The following is a 15,652-nucleotide window of genomic DNA, read 5'->3' on the forward strand; positions in this document are numbered from 1 at the left end:
TTAGAGAAGCAGTGATGGTTAGTGCAAGAGATGCATATGACATGAGAAAGGTGGGAGCAGATTGGAAAGGGTAGTGAGAGGTGGGATGAGAAAGTAAAGTTGCCCGTGAAAGAGAATGTCTGTATAAAGCAAGTTTACACTAATGTTCTCGTAGATAATAAGTTTTCTAAATCATTTAACACGTTGAGAAAAGTCACATGTTGTGTTACCCTTCTTAATACCTGAATCTGAGGTTGTGGCGCACGGAGGGTAGGTTGCGTCAGCAACACCTCCCACAAGTCTTCAGTTGTGGGTTGTGTTTGTTGGAAGTGCCTTTCATTATCATCTATCCTGTAATAGCCTTGTCTCTATCTGTAGCAACCGCTGCTGAAGCGCCTCTACTACGTACCGGAGGCGCCCAAGATGCAGAGCCAAGGTACCACCTACATTAACATCGAGGGCTACCTGGAGAAGCTGCCCTCCGGACGCAAAAAAGCTACTTTCTGGAATGCCTGGAAACGTCGGTACTTCGTGGCTAAGGACGGTGTTCTCTACTACTACCAGGTGAGACGGGCGTCCTGTGCTACCAGCAGGTCAGGAAGGTAATGATGATAAAAGCTTATACATCATACAGTAGTGCAGGTGATTGCTGTAACAGGTCGCACGTCCTCTGGATGGAGAGGTAGTTTATTATCATGACGGACATACAAACGAAGCGTGGCTCTAGGGAGCCGTGCACCAGACAGTGTGAACCGTGACTTTCTGATGTTATTCTCACAACAATATGTGAACGTAGGACGAAAAACCCTGAACCGGATGGTAAGCTGAAGACCTTGGGGAGTGAACGGTATCCATCCTCACTCCTTGATTGGGAAGAATGTAAACAAATATATTAATTCCAGATTAACGTTGTTGTTATTATTAACGACTGTTCAGGTGTGCAGGTTACCTGCGAGCACTACGCTAACGATACGACGTCATTGTCAACAATATGACGTCACAATTCCCGTGGCTGATCACTGGCATCATCTTGACCCTTTACCTTACGACGGCTCTTGTGTTCAGGCATCCAGTCTAGTCCCCTCAGGATGGATCCCTGGCTGATGCAGGTGATCAGAAGACAAAACGCTTTGTTCTTTTCTTGTTATATCATTATTGTTTTTAGCGATATTATTATTATTATTATTATTATCATTATTATTATTACCTTAAAACAATGGAGTAGGACGGACTTTGTCCATCTCGCTGATCTTGTGCACCAAGTTCTTACAACTGTTTGCAACAAAGCCTTGCATTAGTTGGTCAACAGGATATAGATACCAGAAAACTGACACCAGTGCAGATGTCAGGAGAGTGACACCAGTGCAGATGTCAGAAGGGTGACACCATTTCAGATGTCAGGAGGGTGACACCAGGGCAGATGTCAGGAGGGTGACACTAGGGCAGATGTCAGGAGAGGTGACACCAGGGCAGATGTCAGGATTGTGACACCAGGGCAGATGTCAGGAAGGTGACACCAGGGCAGATGTCGTGATAACCTATGACTTCCCAGATTCCTCGTTTACTGCACGGTAATGCATCATTGTCGCTGGTGATACTGATGAAGGTCAACATTAGTCATCTCTGCAGAAGACCTCACACTTCCCACCCCCAGCCAGTACGGGGCAGCAAGCACAGGTGTTTGAAGGGTCAACAATCTGCATGTTGACATTTTTATAACTTAGAAGATTGTTGTGCTGTTGGTTAAGAGAAATTTAAAACTGGACATTTTTGTAGTTAAGAAGTGTAAGTGTTTACCGAACCTTCTCTGTAAAAAAGAAAATGAATTTTAATCTGAGAAACTTTTTCTAATCTTTAGAGATGGTAAGTCCAGGGTATATTATCACCGTCACCCTGACTTACGCAAGAAGGTATAAAAATGAGGAGCTGGCAACTATAGTTGGGTACGAAGTGTGGTGCAGACACTTGACTGTTGACAGAAATAGTCATTCTATATTGTTGACAAATTGTGTTAAGGGTTGGCACCCACACGAACCAAAGTGTGACCTCTCATACCATTTAGATCAATGTCTTATTCTCTTTATGATAGTGATATTCCTGTGGACAAATTCTAGCTAACGAGAGGACCTCATATTTACGATTCTGAGAGAGCGGACTCCTTGGTTGGATGATGTATTGTCAGTAGCAGTTATCCGGGAATCTGTGTCAGAAGGGACCCCTCTTTCTCCTCCTCTGTCTCGGAAACATCTGAACAAACGGTCAAGGAAGTACAACTGATGCCATCAAAGATGGCCGTCTTGAAGCGCCTCATATCTTTTTGAATTCCTAGAGTAGAACGATGCGACCCGTGAGCACGACGGTACGACCTTTGAGCAGTAAGATTTGATCCTTCTAATGCTCTGGACCGTCGATGAAGCGATTAGTATCTAATTCTAAATCACCATTGTCGTGTGTTCGACTGAGTCAGTCAACAAAGATCCCGCTCGGGGACACAAGAGTGGAACATGAGCGACATTGTGGTTACTGTAGTAATGTAGGTGAGGTCGATTTATTCTTGAGTTATAACGTGATACGTTTTAGTCTGACTTGCAGTATGTTAATCAGTTTAGATGTAAACGATTTATTTACCTGAGTGAATGAGTAATGAAAATATAATCTAAGTATTTGATATGGTTAATAAATTTTCTCGTGAAATACTAGTAAGTTGGTTAGCGAGCTTGTATTCTGTTTGTGATACATTTGAGCAGTCTTGGATTGTATAGTCATTACCTTGTTGGATGTGACAAACTCATAGTATTTGATGAATCTATCTTGATATTGTAGTGCTGTAGAATGAACGTTATTTTTCGTGTGTAAACCTACAATTTCTGTTGTTTCTTCAGAACAACCAAACGGACAAGCCTAACATGAAGATGCCACTCATGGGCGGTAAAGTAGAGTGTATGGAGCCCAACATGGTCGGCGTAGATGACGGGGTAAGTCTACATTTACCCCACCGAACCTTTGCAGAAGATCAGCCAGTTTAGAAAATGTTATCTTCATTTCGTTTTGCCCTTTCTCCTTAATTTGCATATTATGTAGTATAGTGTTGAGATATCTTGTTTAACAAGCTCTTTGTCCTTTTGTACGGTGGGGTGGTGTCTGTGCTGTAAATTTTTGCTTTTGAGTAGCTAGTGGGTTTGTGTAAATGTAAGTTTGTTGATATGTGTATAAAATTTGTATATAGATAATCTGTGTGAGTAACTAGCGCTGGACTTATTAGAACTAATTTAGTACAACATCCATTACATGTCCGACTGTGGCCTCTGTAGCAGCAGTACTTGCTTCTGAATCTTGGTACACCTTAGTGGCTTTGTTGTATGAAAGTTCGGTCATGATGCTTGCATTTAGCGCCCGTTCTTCCGTGTTCTGTCTCTCACTTTATGATCTACACACACACACACACACACACACACACACACACACACACACACACACACACACACACACAGACATCTCTGCACGACTGTATATTGATGTCAAGTTTACGCATTTTAGTTTCTTTGGGATAACTGTATAACTTGTCACTATGTCGCAGTGTAATATGTGTTTCCCTTGCATGAAAAACTGCACGTCCCTCTTACATACCTGGAATAAGCTGCAATAATCTTTCACCATCTCGGTACCCACTACAATGACCTTGCACCCACTACGATGACCTTGCACCCACTACGATGACCTTGAAGCTGAGAATAAAGATTTAGCTAGTCATAGTATAAACAGGATTGTAGGGTAGCATGCATGGTTGTTAGGTTGGTATTCACTGTCAAGTTACATATGAAATGTTATATTGAGTTTCGATGAAGAATATTTCATTTTTGCTCTGAATGAATATCAGTTGAAATAATATTCCTTATCCAAGCCATATTTAAGAGAGATTACATACAAATAGAATATTTAACTTTTGATAAAGTAAACGGATCCCAAACCTTCAGCACAAGAGAAGTCCCTCCATGTCCTCAGTCTGTATTTCCATAATCCCAAGCAAATGTACACATGGCCTTGACTTGCATAGTTTTCCTACAGCGCCTGTGCTTTGTGATCTTGTGTCCGTCTTGCTCCACCTGCCTTTTGTAAGAAAATGTTTCTCTCCCTGTAAGATTTACCCTTGCCCCGCCCCCAGTGTGTGTAGCGCACTAACTAACAAGTCTCTTGTCTTCTCTTCTGTCCTGTTATTGAACGCCACAGAGCCACGACACTAAAGCCTCCGCTATGCTCGGCATTGATGACGGGGTAAGTCCACCGTGGGTGTGTGTTGTGCCCCAAGTCTGGCAAGGTGAAGTGTTTGTCTTCAAGCTACTTGGTCACATACCTTTATATTCAGCCAAAAAAACAAATGTTATTATGTCACTAATATGGTTTAATATACTTGCTTTTGATAACTATGGTTTTCAATGGTTTCCGCTTCATCATTCAGTGTTGCAGCCAGTGATTCCTCCGTCTAACGCTCTGCCTCTGTCTGCAGAAGGGTCATTACGTGGTGGTGCGATGCAACACAAGGCAGGAGGCGGAGCGGTGGCGACGGGCTCTGGAGACCCACACAGTTGAAGATTTTGCCAGCCAGTACGTCCAGCCTTGGCCGATCCCGACCAACCCGGCTCTCCTCAGAGACACGTTGGTCATCGATATCGGCTCTGCCTCCATTCGAGCGGGTGTCCTCGCCTCCCAAGGTCAGTATCAACTGAAGGGTAATGACTTTGGGCAAACTGTCCTTGTGAACGATGCTGTGTTGTAAGTCATAATGTCTCGAAACAATGTGTATTCATTTGTGCTTGGTCATCCCTTACTTATAATACTTGTACGCTCAGGGATTTTCCAATTGTTTTTCTTTTACTTTGCTGTTATATGTAACAACACTCTTGGTGTAGGATTAGCAAGTTGTTAACGCCATTGATAAGCTGGTGGTTGTCCAGTGATATCTTCATGATAGATATATAAGTACATACGACCACTGGGTCTCTTAGAGGCTGTTTGTGATAATGGAAGCAATCTGAAACTCACAGATCAGTGCAGTAAAAATTAGAAGGCATATAAATGATATTCAGTGGTACTCCACATGATACTTCTCACCAGTCTGAGGCTTGAATTTTAATCCCAATTCTTTGTTTACCTAAGTACAATCCCATCAATGTGCCATGTGACTTTATTTGTGCTGGTAACCTTCGATGCGGAACCTTACAGGGAACTTTTTGAAAATCTAGATAGATAAAGTCAACTGCTTTACTTCCATCATGCATGTTGATTGTATCATAAAAGAAATGAGGCGGATTCGTCGACAACATGTTGAGAATCGTTTATTAAGTGGTGGTTCTCTAAATGGTTTACACTTGTATATCGAATGATGGTTATCATAAGTTTTCCACCTACAGACGTTAAGATGTTAGGACCATAATTTCCGGGCCGTGACTTCTTAACATTCTTTCTTAATATCGATGTTACATCTGGAACTTTTTCCTGTAGTAAGTGACATATTGTAAATGGTAATGAAAGGCTTAAACTCTCATTTTCTCACCTTTCGTTTTCCCCGGATAAAACTTATCAGGTCCTGCCGTTTTTATTCGTTTTTAGTCCGTTTATTGCTGATGATGTGTCCTCAGCTTTTACGTCAGTTTGTTGAAGAATGTTCTCTCTTATCAGTGAAACCGAATCATGGATATAGGTTGTCTTGGATCGTAAATACTGCCGCTAAAATGCCATATAATATTTTTGCTGTGGCTTTATTGTTGTGAACTAAGTCACCGTTTTCCTTCATCATTGGACCTATTAACTGGGTAATGACTCTTGCTTCTAACATAACTACAAAACTCCTTAAGGTTTACTTTTACTATTTTAGGCAATGTACACTACATATTGATGTTCACTTTGCCGTATAATTCTCTTACTTTCTTTACATAAATATGCATAACTTTGTCATATTAATCACTGGTCTCTCTGTTTTTATGAGCTACTTTCTTAGACAACAAGCACGTTTATATGTCACTGTTCCACCAGCTTTGCTTCGTGTTAGACATAAACCATCCACTACACATTGACACGTATGTTCCCTCTACTCTGCTTTGAAGGGTTTGCTAAGCTACGTTCATGTCGTTTTCATTGACCATATCATCCTAGGTTTGCCTGTCTAGAGGCATGCAAAGATCATTAAGATTTTAATGTTTAAAATCGAGTATTTTTATCTCGACTGTCGTGTTGACCAACATTTCATGTGGTGTTAAAAGCGACCTCAAGGGAAACTTGTCAGTGATCACTTGTACAAAACTTTTCTCCAACTTCAACATTATTGATATACAATGATTTTGTTGTAAAGTTTTATAATAATCGTTAGCTTCAGGAGAATCATCAGGAGATCCAGATTTTAGCTCTCTGTGACTGACACTTCATGGCACATCATTTTCTCCTGTTGCACAGCGACGCTACCCCAGGTGTTCCTGCCGTCAGTCGTTGCTACAGATCGGGAGAGTAGACGTCAGGTCTGGGGCTTCGATGCCCTTTCTCCAGACGTCCGAGCTTCTTCCTGTGTATCCTTCCCTATCAGGCCATCGCACAAAATCTCAAAGGTATGACTTTGTCTTCTGATCTAACTTTATGGCTACTTTTGTAAGAGTTTATTATCTTATTTATGTATGTTTTGCCTCTCCTATTTGTTTATGTGTAAAAGTAAATGCTATTGTTAGTTACTCCATACCATATATGTTGTACAACAAGGGTATCTCAGCTGAATTATGTATAAAACAAGCAGTGTTAACAAACCGCTCCTTTTCTCCTCAATCAGTACTCTGTAGACATGAGTGCTGTCTCAAGTCTCCTGCAGAAGACCTTTGCCAGCCTGAAGGTGGACCCGAAGAACTACCATGTCCAACTCTCAGTCCCACGAGTCCTCAACACCAACACACAGACAGAACTCCTGCGCGTTCTTTTTGACAAGTACGGCGTTAGGTCTGTCAACCTGACTCATCAGTCGATCCTAGCTCTTTACGCCTACAACGCCACCTCTGGAATCATCGTAGATATTGGCGAAAGGATGGAGATTGTGCCTGTAATTGATGGTTAGTATTCAGTCTGTGAAGGTCCTTAGATAAAAAGAAAAAGTTATGCACAAAATTCTGACAGTTGACTGCTTGTTCTGTAAACTGCCTAGATTCTCACAAACATAGCCATAACTTGTACTCGTTTTGTTGATTATAACGAAAATGAGAGCCTTATGAACATTCATACGTGGAGCTTTGTTGAAACCGATTTGGTAGCGCTGTTGACTGAAGTTTTTCTTCCGTCCCGTAGTTTTGTAAATTTTGGGTGAAAATGAAAGTAGATTATTATGAGATATTACTGACTGTGCTTTTGCACCTGGTAGAGAGAGGACAGAGGGAGAGGGATGAGAGCTCTGGAACATACATACATCGTTAGCATTGTCTTCTGTAGGATACATCGTGGATGGCGGTGTCTCCAGAGTACCTTATGGTGGCTATCGAATCCTGGACCACCTTCGTCAGTTCCTGTACATGAGGAACATCTCCCTCATCAACGAAGTCGAGAGTTACCTCATCAGATATGTAAGTACCTCACACTGTACCTCACACCAGTCTTGTGTATAATATGATGAAGACCGTGCCAAGTATTCCTCATTTTTGATTACTACATCTTTCGTCATATACAAGTTCAGAGTTACCCAATATAAGAATATATACATTTTGCTTAAGTTTTTCAGTATTTCGTTTCATTTATTCTTTTTTGTCGTTCGTAGGTGTTAGAAAACCTATGTTACTGTGCTCATCACTACAACACAGAGAAGGCGCGCTGCACCAACAGTAACAGTAGCTTCGCGAGGAGCCTCGCTCTCAATGAGTATTTTCACGGCAAGAATTGTCCTTATGAGTAAGTACTAAACATTCTAAGATTACATGTGTTTAAGACTTTCCTCTAAGACTGGAGTTTACCACACATAAGAGTAATCTAACATCAACTGTTCCACATATATGATAAATCTAATATCAACTCTTGCTTCACAGATCTATTTCCCTGGACCTAGGGCGTTTCCAAGCCACAGAAGGTCTCTTCAACCCGGACGCGTGGGGCCTTGACCACCCGGGTATACACAAGCTAGTTCACAAGGCCATCATGGTGAGTGTAGACCATCACATAAGACCATAAGGAACCCTCTGAATCAGTTTACAAAACGTAATGACCTTCGTCTTTGCTATATAATCATGTATCTGCTCAGTAATTCTGAAAACACTTTTTAAGTCTCTCAGATGATCATACAACGCGGGTTTACTATTAGACTTATGGTGTTTCGAGGCCTGTCTTCCTTAGAGTCGATATTCCATAGTGTTTCACAGGTTTTACAGATATTCAGGACCAACCATCACATGCAACTATAAAACTTGTAAGCCTATGCATTAAGAATTGTACGTTTTACTTTTCAGTAATGAGTATCATCAGCAGACTTTAGGCATTGCTATTGGAGAACCCTTGTCTCCTCTATTATCAGATTTGTAAATGGCGTTCTTTGAAAAAAAAAATTGTACCTTCAATAACCAACACTGTAATATGTGGTATAGTTATAATGATGATATTTTTTGTATATGGCCATCTCGCTTAGATGTAAATGTTTTCATAAGTAACTTACATAATCTAGTGCCGTCTATCAAATTTAGTGTGGAGACTAAAGATCATGGAAAATTACCATTCCTGGATGTGTTGATTCATAGGGAAGAATATTGTTATGAATATAACATCTGCATAAAGCCAGGTAATACAGTGCCTTATGTTCACTTTCACTCAGGTCATAGATTTCGTATCAAACCCTTCTTATATTTTCTATGTATCGGAGAACTTTACGAATTGTCAGCCAGAATTACTGGACAAGGAATCTGGTAAGATTGATACCATGGGTAAGAAACTTTACCATCCTTCCTATGTACTGGACAAATGTAAGACCAAAACTGGAAAGACTTATTATGATAATGTGACACACGATGGAAGGTTTTCCACTAACATTGTGTGTTTACCCCATCACAAATCTTTTGAGCTTATCATTCCACTGCTTAGACTATTTGATGTAGAATGTATTTTATCTTATGAGAGCACTATGAATAGAATGTTGATGAAGACCAGACCAAGTAATGACAATAGATAAGTTTACAGAATTCCTTGCAAAACATGTAGTTTGTTTTACTTGGGAGAGAGAGAGAGAGAGAGAGAGAGAGAGAGAGAGAGAGAGAGAGAGAGAGAGAGAGAGAGACTTAAAATCTCATGTAAGCACTCTGTACGCACTGGTCAAGTCTCATCTAATTGCCTGGTGCAGAGCATCTTCAGTCGTAGTGTAAAAGTTTTATGAATAGAAACTTATTTGAATCTGCTGTTATACAGTTGATTGATGGTAAGACTATGAATGTTAGTAGCGGATTATTTAGGTTAGACAACGTCATCCTACAATTATTTCTCGGTGACCAGGGCAAGACGGTTGATGACCTGACACAGCCGTAGTGATCTGAGTAGTCGGGTTGGGTTTGTTACCTGAGTGACCTCTGGTTCACTGTACAACACTAACCAACACTACACCACATCTATTTCCTCAGGAGTGACCTCTGGTTCACTGTACAACACTAACCAACACTACACCACATCTATTTCCTCAGGAGTGACCTCTGGTTCACTGCACAACACTAACCAACACTACACCACATCTATTTCCTCAGGAGTGACCTCTGGTTCACTGTACAACACTAACCAACACTACACCACATCTATTTCCGCAGGAGTGCAGTATGGACATTCGTAAGGAGATGAGCCGCAGCATCTTCCTGGCCGGGGGCGTGACCCAGCTGCCAGGTTTTATTGACAGACTCACCACAGAAATCGACAACCTAACGCCTCCAGCCATACGACCCAAGGTAAGGTGCTCTGGTCTGTCATATGTGTGCTTCCAGTTTCTGAAGATATACTGCAGTGTCAAGTATGTTTACATTTCAGTTATCTTCACTGATGCCACAGGGAAAGCCAACTTGAAACAACCTTCCCAGGAATGTTCCTGGGTTGGCCCTTTTTATCCTCAGTAAAGATACTTCGTCCATAAACTTTCCACATTTCCGTCTTCTCCTCTGAACCAATCTTGGCAGGGTTGCTCCTTGTTTAGTGTTGCCACACTTGCCTACAGTGACCTCGACAACCAGTCCAGATGATGCCTCTACTTACCACGAACAGAAATATCTCCAAATTGTCATATCGTCATTTCAAGACAGAATTAGCTGAGATTTTACCTGGTGCAAAAAAAAAAAAAAAAAAAAAAATGTGCAGGTTCTTAAACATTGATACAAGTTTTTTCTGTTAAATTTGAAGGTTTCCTAAGTTTTGCTGTTCGTATAGAAATTTCTTCAAATAGCGAGAACTCTGGTTGTTTTATGGCAGCTTTGCCTTAGATTAGAACTACAGGTAAATGATTTTTGTTAAATATGAATCAGTTCTCTTAAGAAATTAATTGCTTTATTCATTTCTTAATTACAATATCATTGCAAACTGGTCATACTTTGACAAAGATTCAAATACTTGATAAATTTCAAGGCACACGAGGAATATTGGTTCATATGGTTCTTTGTTCTCTTTATTACCAGTAGAGTTAGCATATTTTCTTTATAGGGTCCCAATTTATTGGAGTTTTGTCTAATGTTAAAATTTCAACGATGTGGAGTGACTTGCGTCCATACAATGTGGAGTGACGCGTCCATACGATGTGGAGTGACTTGCATCCATACAAGTAAAAATCGTAAAACTGTCATCCATTTCCTCACGGGGTTATGTTACCTGCAGGTCCACGCCTCTCCCTACCGCTACCATGCTTCCTACATCGGTGCCTGCGTCCTGGCAGAGTCCCCAGCCTTCAACCAGTCCAGGATTTCCAGTGAAGACTGGAACAAGCAGGGCAGTGCGGCGCTACGCAAATGGTCTATGTGAAGAAAGACCAATGTAGAACGTAGTCAGAAGTTCTAAGAAGGAAGGAGGAAGTACCCAAAGTTTTGTGTTTCGTGTAATGCTAGGAAGCACTAGTCTGAAGAGCTGCTAAATATAGGCAAGTTCGGTAATTTAAAAAACTTGTTTCTCTTAATAAAGGAGGAAACATGGATTCCCTGAGCAGCCATTCCCACCATTACATCCATTCTTTGGACTTCTTAACCAAGTGCAGTGTCTGCTGTTTTATATCACAAGAAGCCACAGGTGTACATAACATGTGGGAATGTGCAAATCAGGGATGCTAGAAGACTCCATCCCCACGCAATGCAAAGTTGCCTAGGATGCGAGTCATCAACCCTGTCTCACCTTCTTGGCAGTACCAGTCATAATAATGCATTATGTCAATCTAGTAAAGAAAAATATTCTTTTTATAGTTCAAACTTATGCAGCTGATGGTTTAAGCTTTCCCAATGTTATATTTCACGAGAAATTTGCAACTTGCTTTGTAGTTGTACAGTATTAATAATATTAATTTGTTTTATGTGATTATATATATATATATATATATATATATATATATATATATATATATATATATATATATATATATATATATATTTATATATAATTATATATATACACCAAATTATCTATATACCTTAATGCAGTGAACATTTTATTATATAAAGAGCTTTTCTTAAGCACAAATTTCTAAGAATTATTAACAGAATTCCTGAGTCACTTGATGTTGATACTATGTTACGAGAACGGGCGTCCATACTTGTAGTCAGCTTAGCCCGTATTAACCACTGAGTTTATTGTTCCATAGAAAACATAAGTCCTTCTGTTCAGCCTACATGATCCACCCTGTATGATGTATAATTTGTAAATATGTATTCTAGGACGGGAGAGGTTAACTTATTTTTCAGTGTGTAATATACAGTTGCAGTTGTTTACTTACCTTAAATATATTTGTATATGAGAAACAGTAGTTTCATTGTCTTGTCTACTGTTAGCTAGGCCAAGTTTATTGCCAAGACTCTCTATCAATTAATGTTGTATTTGTCATATCTTTCACTTTATTTCAGGATTCCAGATTTGGCACCATATTACTAAGCAAACAGGATACAAGATTGCTTACATAACTGTTCTGAAACTAAAGCTTCTCTTGATGAAACTAATGAATTCAAACGATATGTATGGGCTGTTATCTCTGAATTAGGGTACATCAAACCACGAGTGGTATAATCGTAATTTTAATCCAACTTCAATCCTAAAAGTAACTTACTTCTTTGGCTCCTCCAGATGAACTGAACAGAGTCCAGTAATGAATAATCCACATCACTGATGGCCGCCTCTATGTTTGTTTCCGCATGCGGCACTCCGCCGCCAGCTGACCACAAACAGACAAACCAGAAATTGGAGGCAGTGTCCCTCCACCGCTGCGTCCTCTTGTAGTGTAACACGAGAGACGCTTGATCAGTTACATCAGTGAACCAATCAGTCACCTCCTTGTGTGGTGATGTTGCTTCTTGATGGTTCCACATCGCCATCGTCGTGGAATCGTTACAAGTATTACGACTGGCGTAGTAGCACGCACGTCTGCACACACGAGAAGCCACCGATAATCCGGGCGATCACTGGAGCGTGAAACACGTAGTTCCGCTCATGCAAGTCAAAGCAACAAACCACAATATTCGAGATGTACTGATATTTTTTTCTTTTTCTGACCAACTACATCGTACATTATCGATTATTATTTTAATCATTCCATTTCACTTAAACAGTACCACACGAAACAAAACATAATGATGTGTACAGCTTAGGCACAATATACTATTCCTCCTTAGCATTCACACAAAAATTACCTTTCAAATACACAGATTTATTGATTATAAATTTTATACAATATACAATAGTATTCAGCACTGAATCGACGTAATGAATTAAACTGCTCATACACAAAATACTGTAACAGACATTTGACATAATAAAAGACAAAATAAGACATTAACCTAATAATATTTTTCACGGTGAAAATATTCTAATAATACAATATAGATGTATAATTTTTATAGTTACTCCAGGACCAACTTTCTATGAAAGTCCGGATGTTACCCATGACCTTTGTAAAGTTTCCCGCATCGCTTAGCTGTGCTGCTTCCACTTGTGTGTATGTGTATTAACGGGCTCCTCCTGCATGAGGTTGCACTGTTAGTGGAAAGTCACAATTGGTAAGAGGAGGTGAGGTGCACACATGAGTCACTTGACACATACAAACCAAAAACAAATTCGCAAAGAAGAGATGAGAATAGTATGATATGGTGAAGAAGGGAAGAGTTTGCTATAGGTTCCAGTCTCACACCTTTTGCCTCACTTTAAACACAGTTGTCTAGCTGTGGAAATGGATCAGTTGTAGGAAAAAGGACGTACCGTAACAATACATATAAACAGTTAAAAGTTGTGTTACTAAGGGAATTATGTAGGTGTTTAACTAGAGTTCACCATTTGGATGTGAACATTGCTTGCATGTATCTCCCAGGTGTTTTGTGACATTTGTGTATAGATAACTACTGATGAAGAACAGGTACTACCTCGTGAACACCACGAATCTAAGATTAAAGATACAGAGCTAAACTGTGAATGCAAACTGCACTCCTGCCTTAACTTGTCCGTACACAGATTACACGAATCTACTGATGATTCAGAGGTCATTAATTCTTATGATTTAGGGAGAGTCCCCTTTCGGGTATCCTGTGTGATGGTCAGCAAGGGAACATTTGTGCGTGGCACTGGGTAATATTTCCTACCACCGGAGGTTAAGAAACGTTCTTTTGAGGTGCGGATGTGAATCACACGTGTCAGGGCACTGCGTCTTGTGTGGAAGCGGGTTTTGATCATCTAATATTCGGAAGATAATTTTCGCTATCAATCACATTTCTTAAACCAAAACTTTTGTTAGCAGTTGAATTTTGTGAATGGAAACTTTTCCTAAAGGTCAGGACACATGATGGTTCCGGTCCTACAGAAACAGGTGAAGTAAGGCGAGGGTTGAGTGTGCACACGTGCTACAAGTAGGTCTTAACTTATCATGTTTAGCTGCTGGAAGTATACCGGTGCAGTATGTGTCAGTCTATTTCCTCACTTATTATTCATGTAGATCAAAATCGTGGTTTTCTCTTGCCCTGTGCTTTTGCCACACAAACGCCTGAGACAGTTACATCAAAACATATATCTCAGTTGCATTTTTGGTGTAGATACGTCAGGTTCTTCCCACATCTTACTGTAGTATATGCATTATGCTCTCCCCACATGTTACTATTGTATGTACATTATGTTCTCCCCATATCCAACTGTTGTGTATACATTATGTTCTCTCCACATCCTACTCCTGTGTATATATATATATATATATATATATATATATATATATATATATATATATATATATATATATATATATATGTATTATGTACCTCCACTCCCTACTGTTGTACAGACATCATGTTCTCCCCACATCCTACTGCTGTAGATGTATCAACATGAAACACAACTTCTCTTATATTATAGATAAGACCAGCGCGTCATGTCTGCCATGTAGAGGAATTCGTCAACCGCTCTCACTCAGAAGAGGAAGGAGGAGGGAGGCAGGAGCTGCAAGGGGAGGTGAAAAGAACTGAGACTGAGGATGGGAATACCAAATGGAAGTCGAGGTTAGAGACACTGTGTTGAAGGATTATTGAGTCATGAGATGAAACTTACCACCACTGCCTCAGTCAGCAGGTACCGTGGAGGAACTTGGTACACACAGCCAGGAGTCACTCGCTCACGGTTGGCAGACCATGCCACAGAAAAGGGATGCGCTCGTGTGTTGACTTACTGTACAAATCACAAAGTACAGATGGCACTATAGCCAAAGAAAAGTCACGTAATCGTTCATGGAATTCAAATCGGTTGACCAAAAAGCCCTAAAAAGGCAGAGTGACCACATTGCCACACCTACCTCGTGATGACGTGTGTCCACAGGTCCACGTGTTCGAGTCCTGGTTGGTAAGTGCCACACAGATCAGCGTTAAGGAAGGGCTGTGACGTGCATCAAAAGGAGAGAGAGAAAAGAAAAGCGATTACGTGTAGGCGTTGATTGAAAATGGAGGAAATTCAGAAACTGTAAAAATTACAAGTTAATGGGCGAGCCTTCCACAGAAACACCATTACTCCAACGTAAGTGTGACGTCACCAGCGTTTGTTACGTCAATGTCTTCCATCATTTTCCTGATTTCATCATCTTTCCTCACGATGTGTCACGCAGGCACGTAGAGCCAATAAACCAGTCATTTCTGTATCATCAACTTGAATAAACAAGCAAGACAGACTAGATACGACATTCAACGCACTGGTGTGCCTTCAGTGGAGAAAATGTCAAGAAGGCCATGTCGAAAATGTATCTGTTGAGCAAAAACCTACGTTAAGTGAATGCGAACAGATTAAATGAGGCGTCTTCATGATTGTCAAAGCTAAAATGATTAATTTGGACTACAATATTTCTAAAGATATACGGTAAGATTGTGTTATATATTATTTTTTTGATCAACTATACATCAAATTTAAGGAATGATTTACACGCACGAATGTAGTAGATCTTGACCGAAGACAAATGATAAAAAACTTGCAGGATCAAACCGAACTT

At 40.2% G+C, this 15,652-nt stretch overlaps 1 protein-coding gene across 8 annotated transcripts in view; it reads left to right on the top strand.

The window, feature by feature from the left end:
* Positions 1 to 11,951, top strand: part of LOC139746861 (uncharacterized) — a 526,669-nt gene extending 514,718 nt beyond the window's left edge. For 7 of the 8 annotated variants that reach the window (XM_071658484.1, XM_071658485.1, XM_071658486.1 and 4 more), the window contains 11 exons: positions 358 to 543; positions 2,862 to 2,954; positions 4,207 to 4,251; positions 4,484 to 4,688; positions 6,427 to 6,575; positions 6,791 to 7,064; positions 7,438 to 7,568; positions 7,760 to 7,890; positions 8,025 to 8,136; positions 9,777 to 9,911; positions 10,825 to 11,951. In XM_071658484.1, coding sequence (XP_071514585.1) covers positions 358 to 543; positions 2,862 to 2,954; positions 4,207 to 4,251; positions 4,484 to 4,688; positions 6,427 to 6,575; positions 6,791 to 7,064; positions 7,438 to 7,568; positions 7,760 to 7,890; positions 8,025 to 8,136; positions 9,777 to 9,911; positions 10,825 to 10,968 — 1,605 coding nt within the window. In that variant the 3' untranslated portion in view covers positions 10,969 to 11,951. The remainder of the gene's footprint in view (positions 1 to 357; positions 544 to 2,861; positions 2,955 to 4,206; positions 4,252 to 4,483; positions 4,689 to 6,426; positions 6,576 to 6,790; positions 7,065 to 7,437; positions 7,569 to 7,759; positions 7,891 to 8,024; positions 8,137 to 9,776; positions 9,912 to 10,824) is intronic. The other variant, XM_071658488.1, reaches the window with a different exon arrangement.
* Positions 11,952 to 15,652: the final 3,701 nt, after the last annotated feature.

The sequence above is a fragment of the Panulirus ornatus genome, chromosome 66 (genome assembly GCF_036320965.1).
Source record: "Panulirus ornatus isolate Po-2019 chromosome 66, ASM3632096v1, whole genome shotgun sequence".
Classification (NCBI taxonomy): Eukaryota; Metazoa; Arthropoda; class Malacostraca; order Decapoda; family Palinuridae; genus Panulirus; species Panulirus ornatus.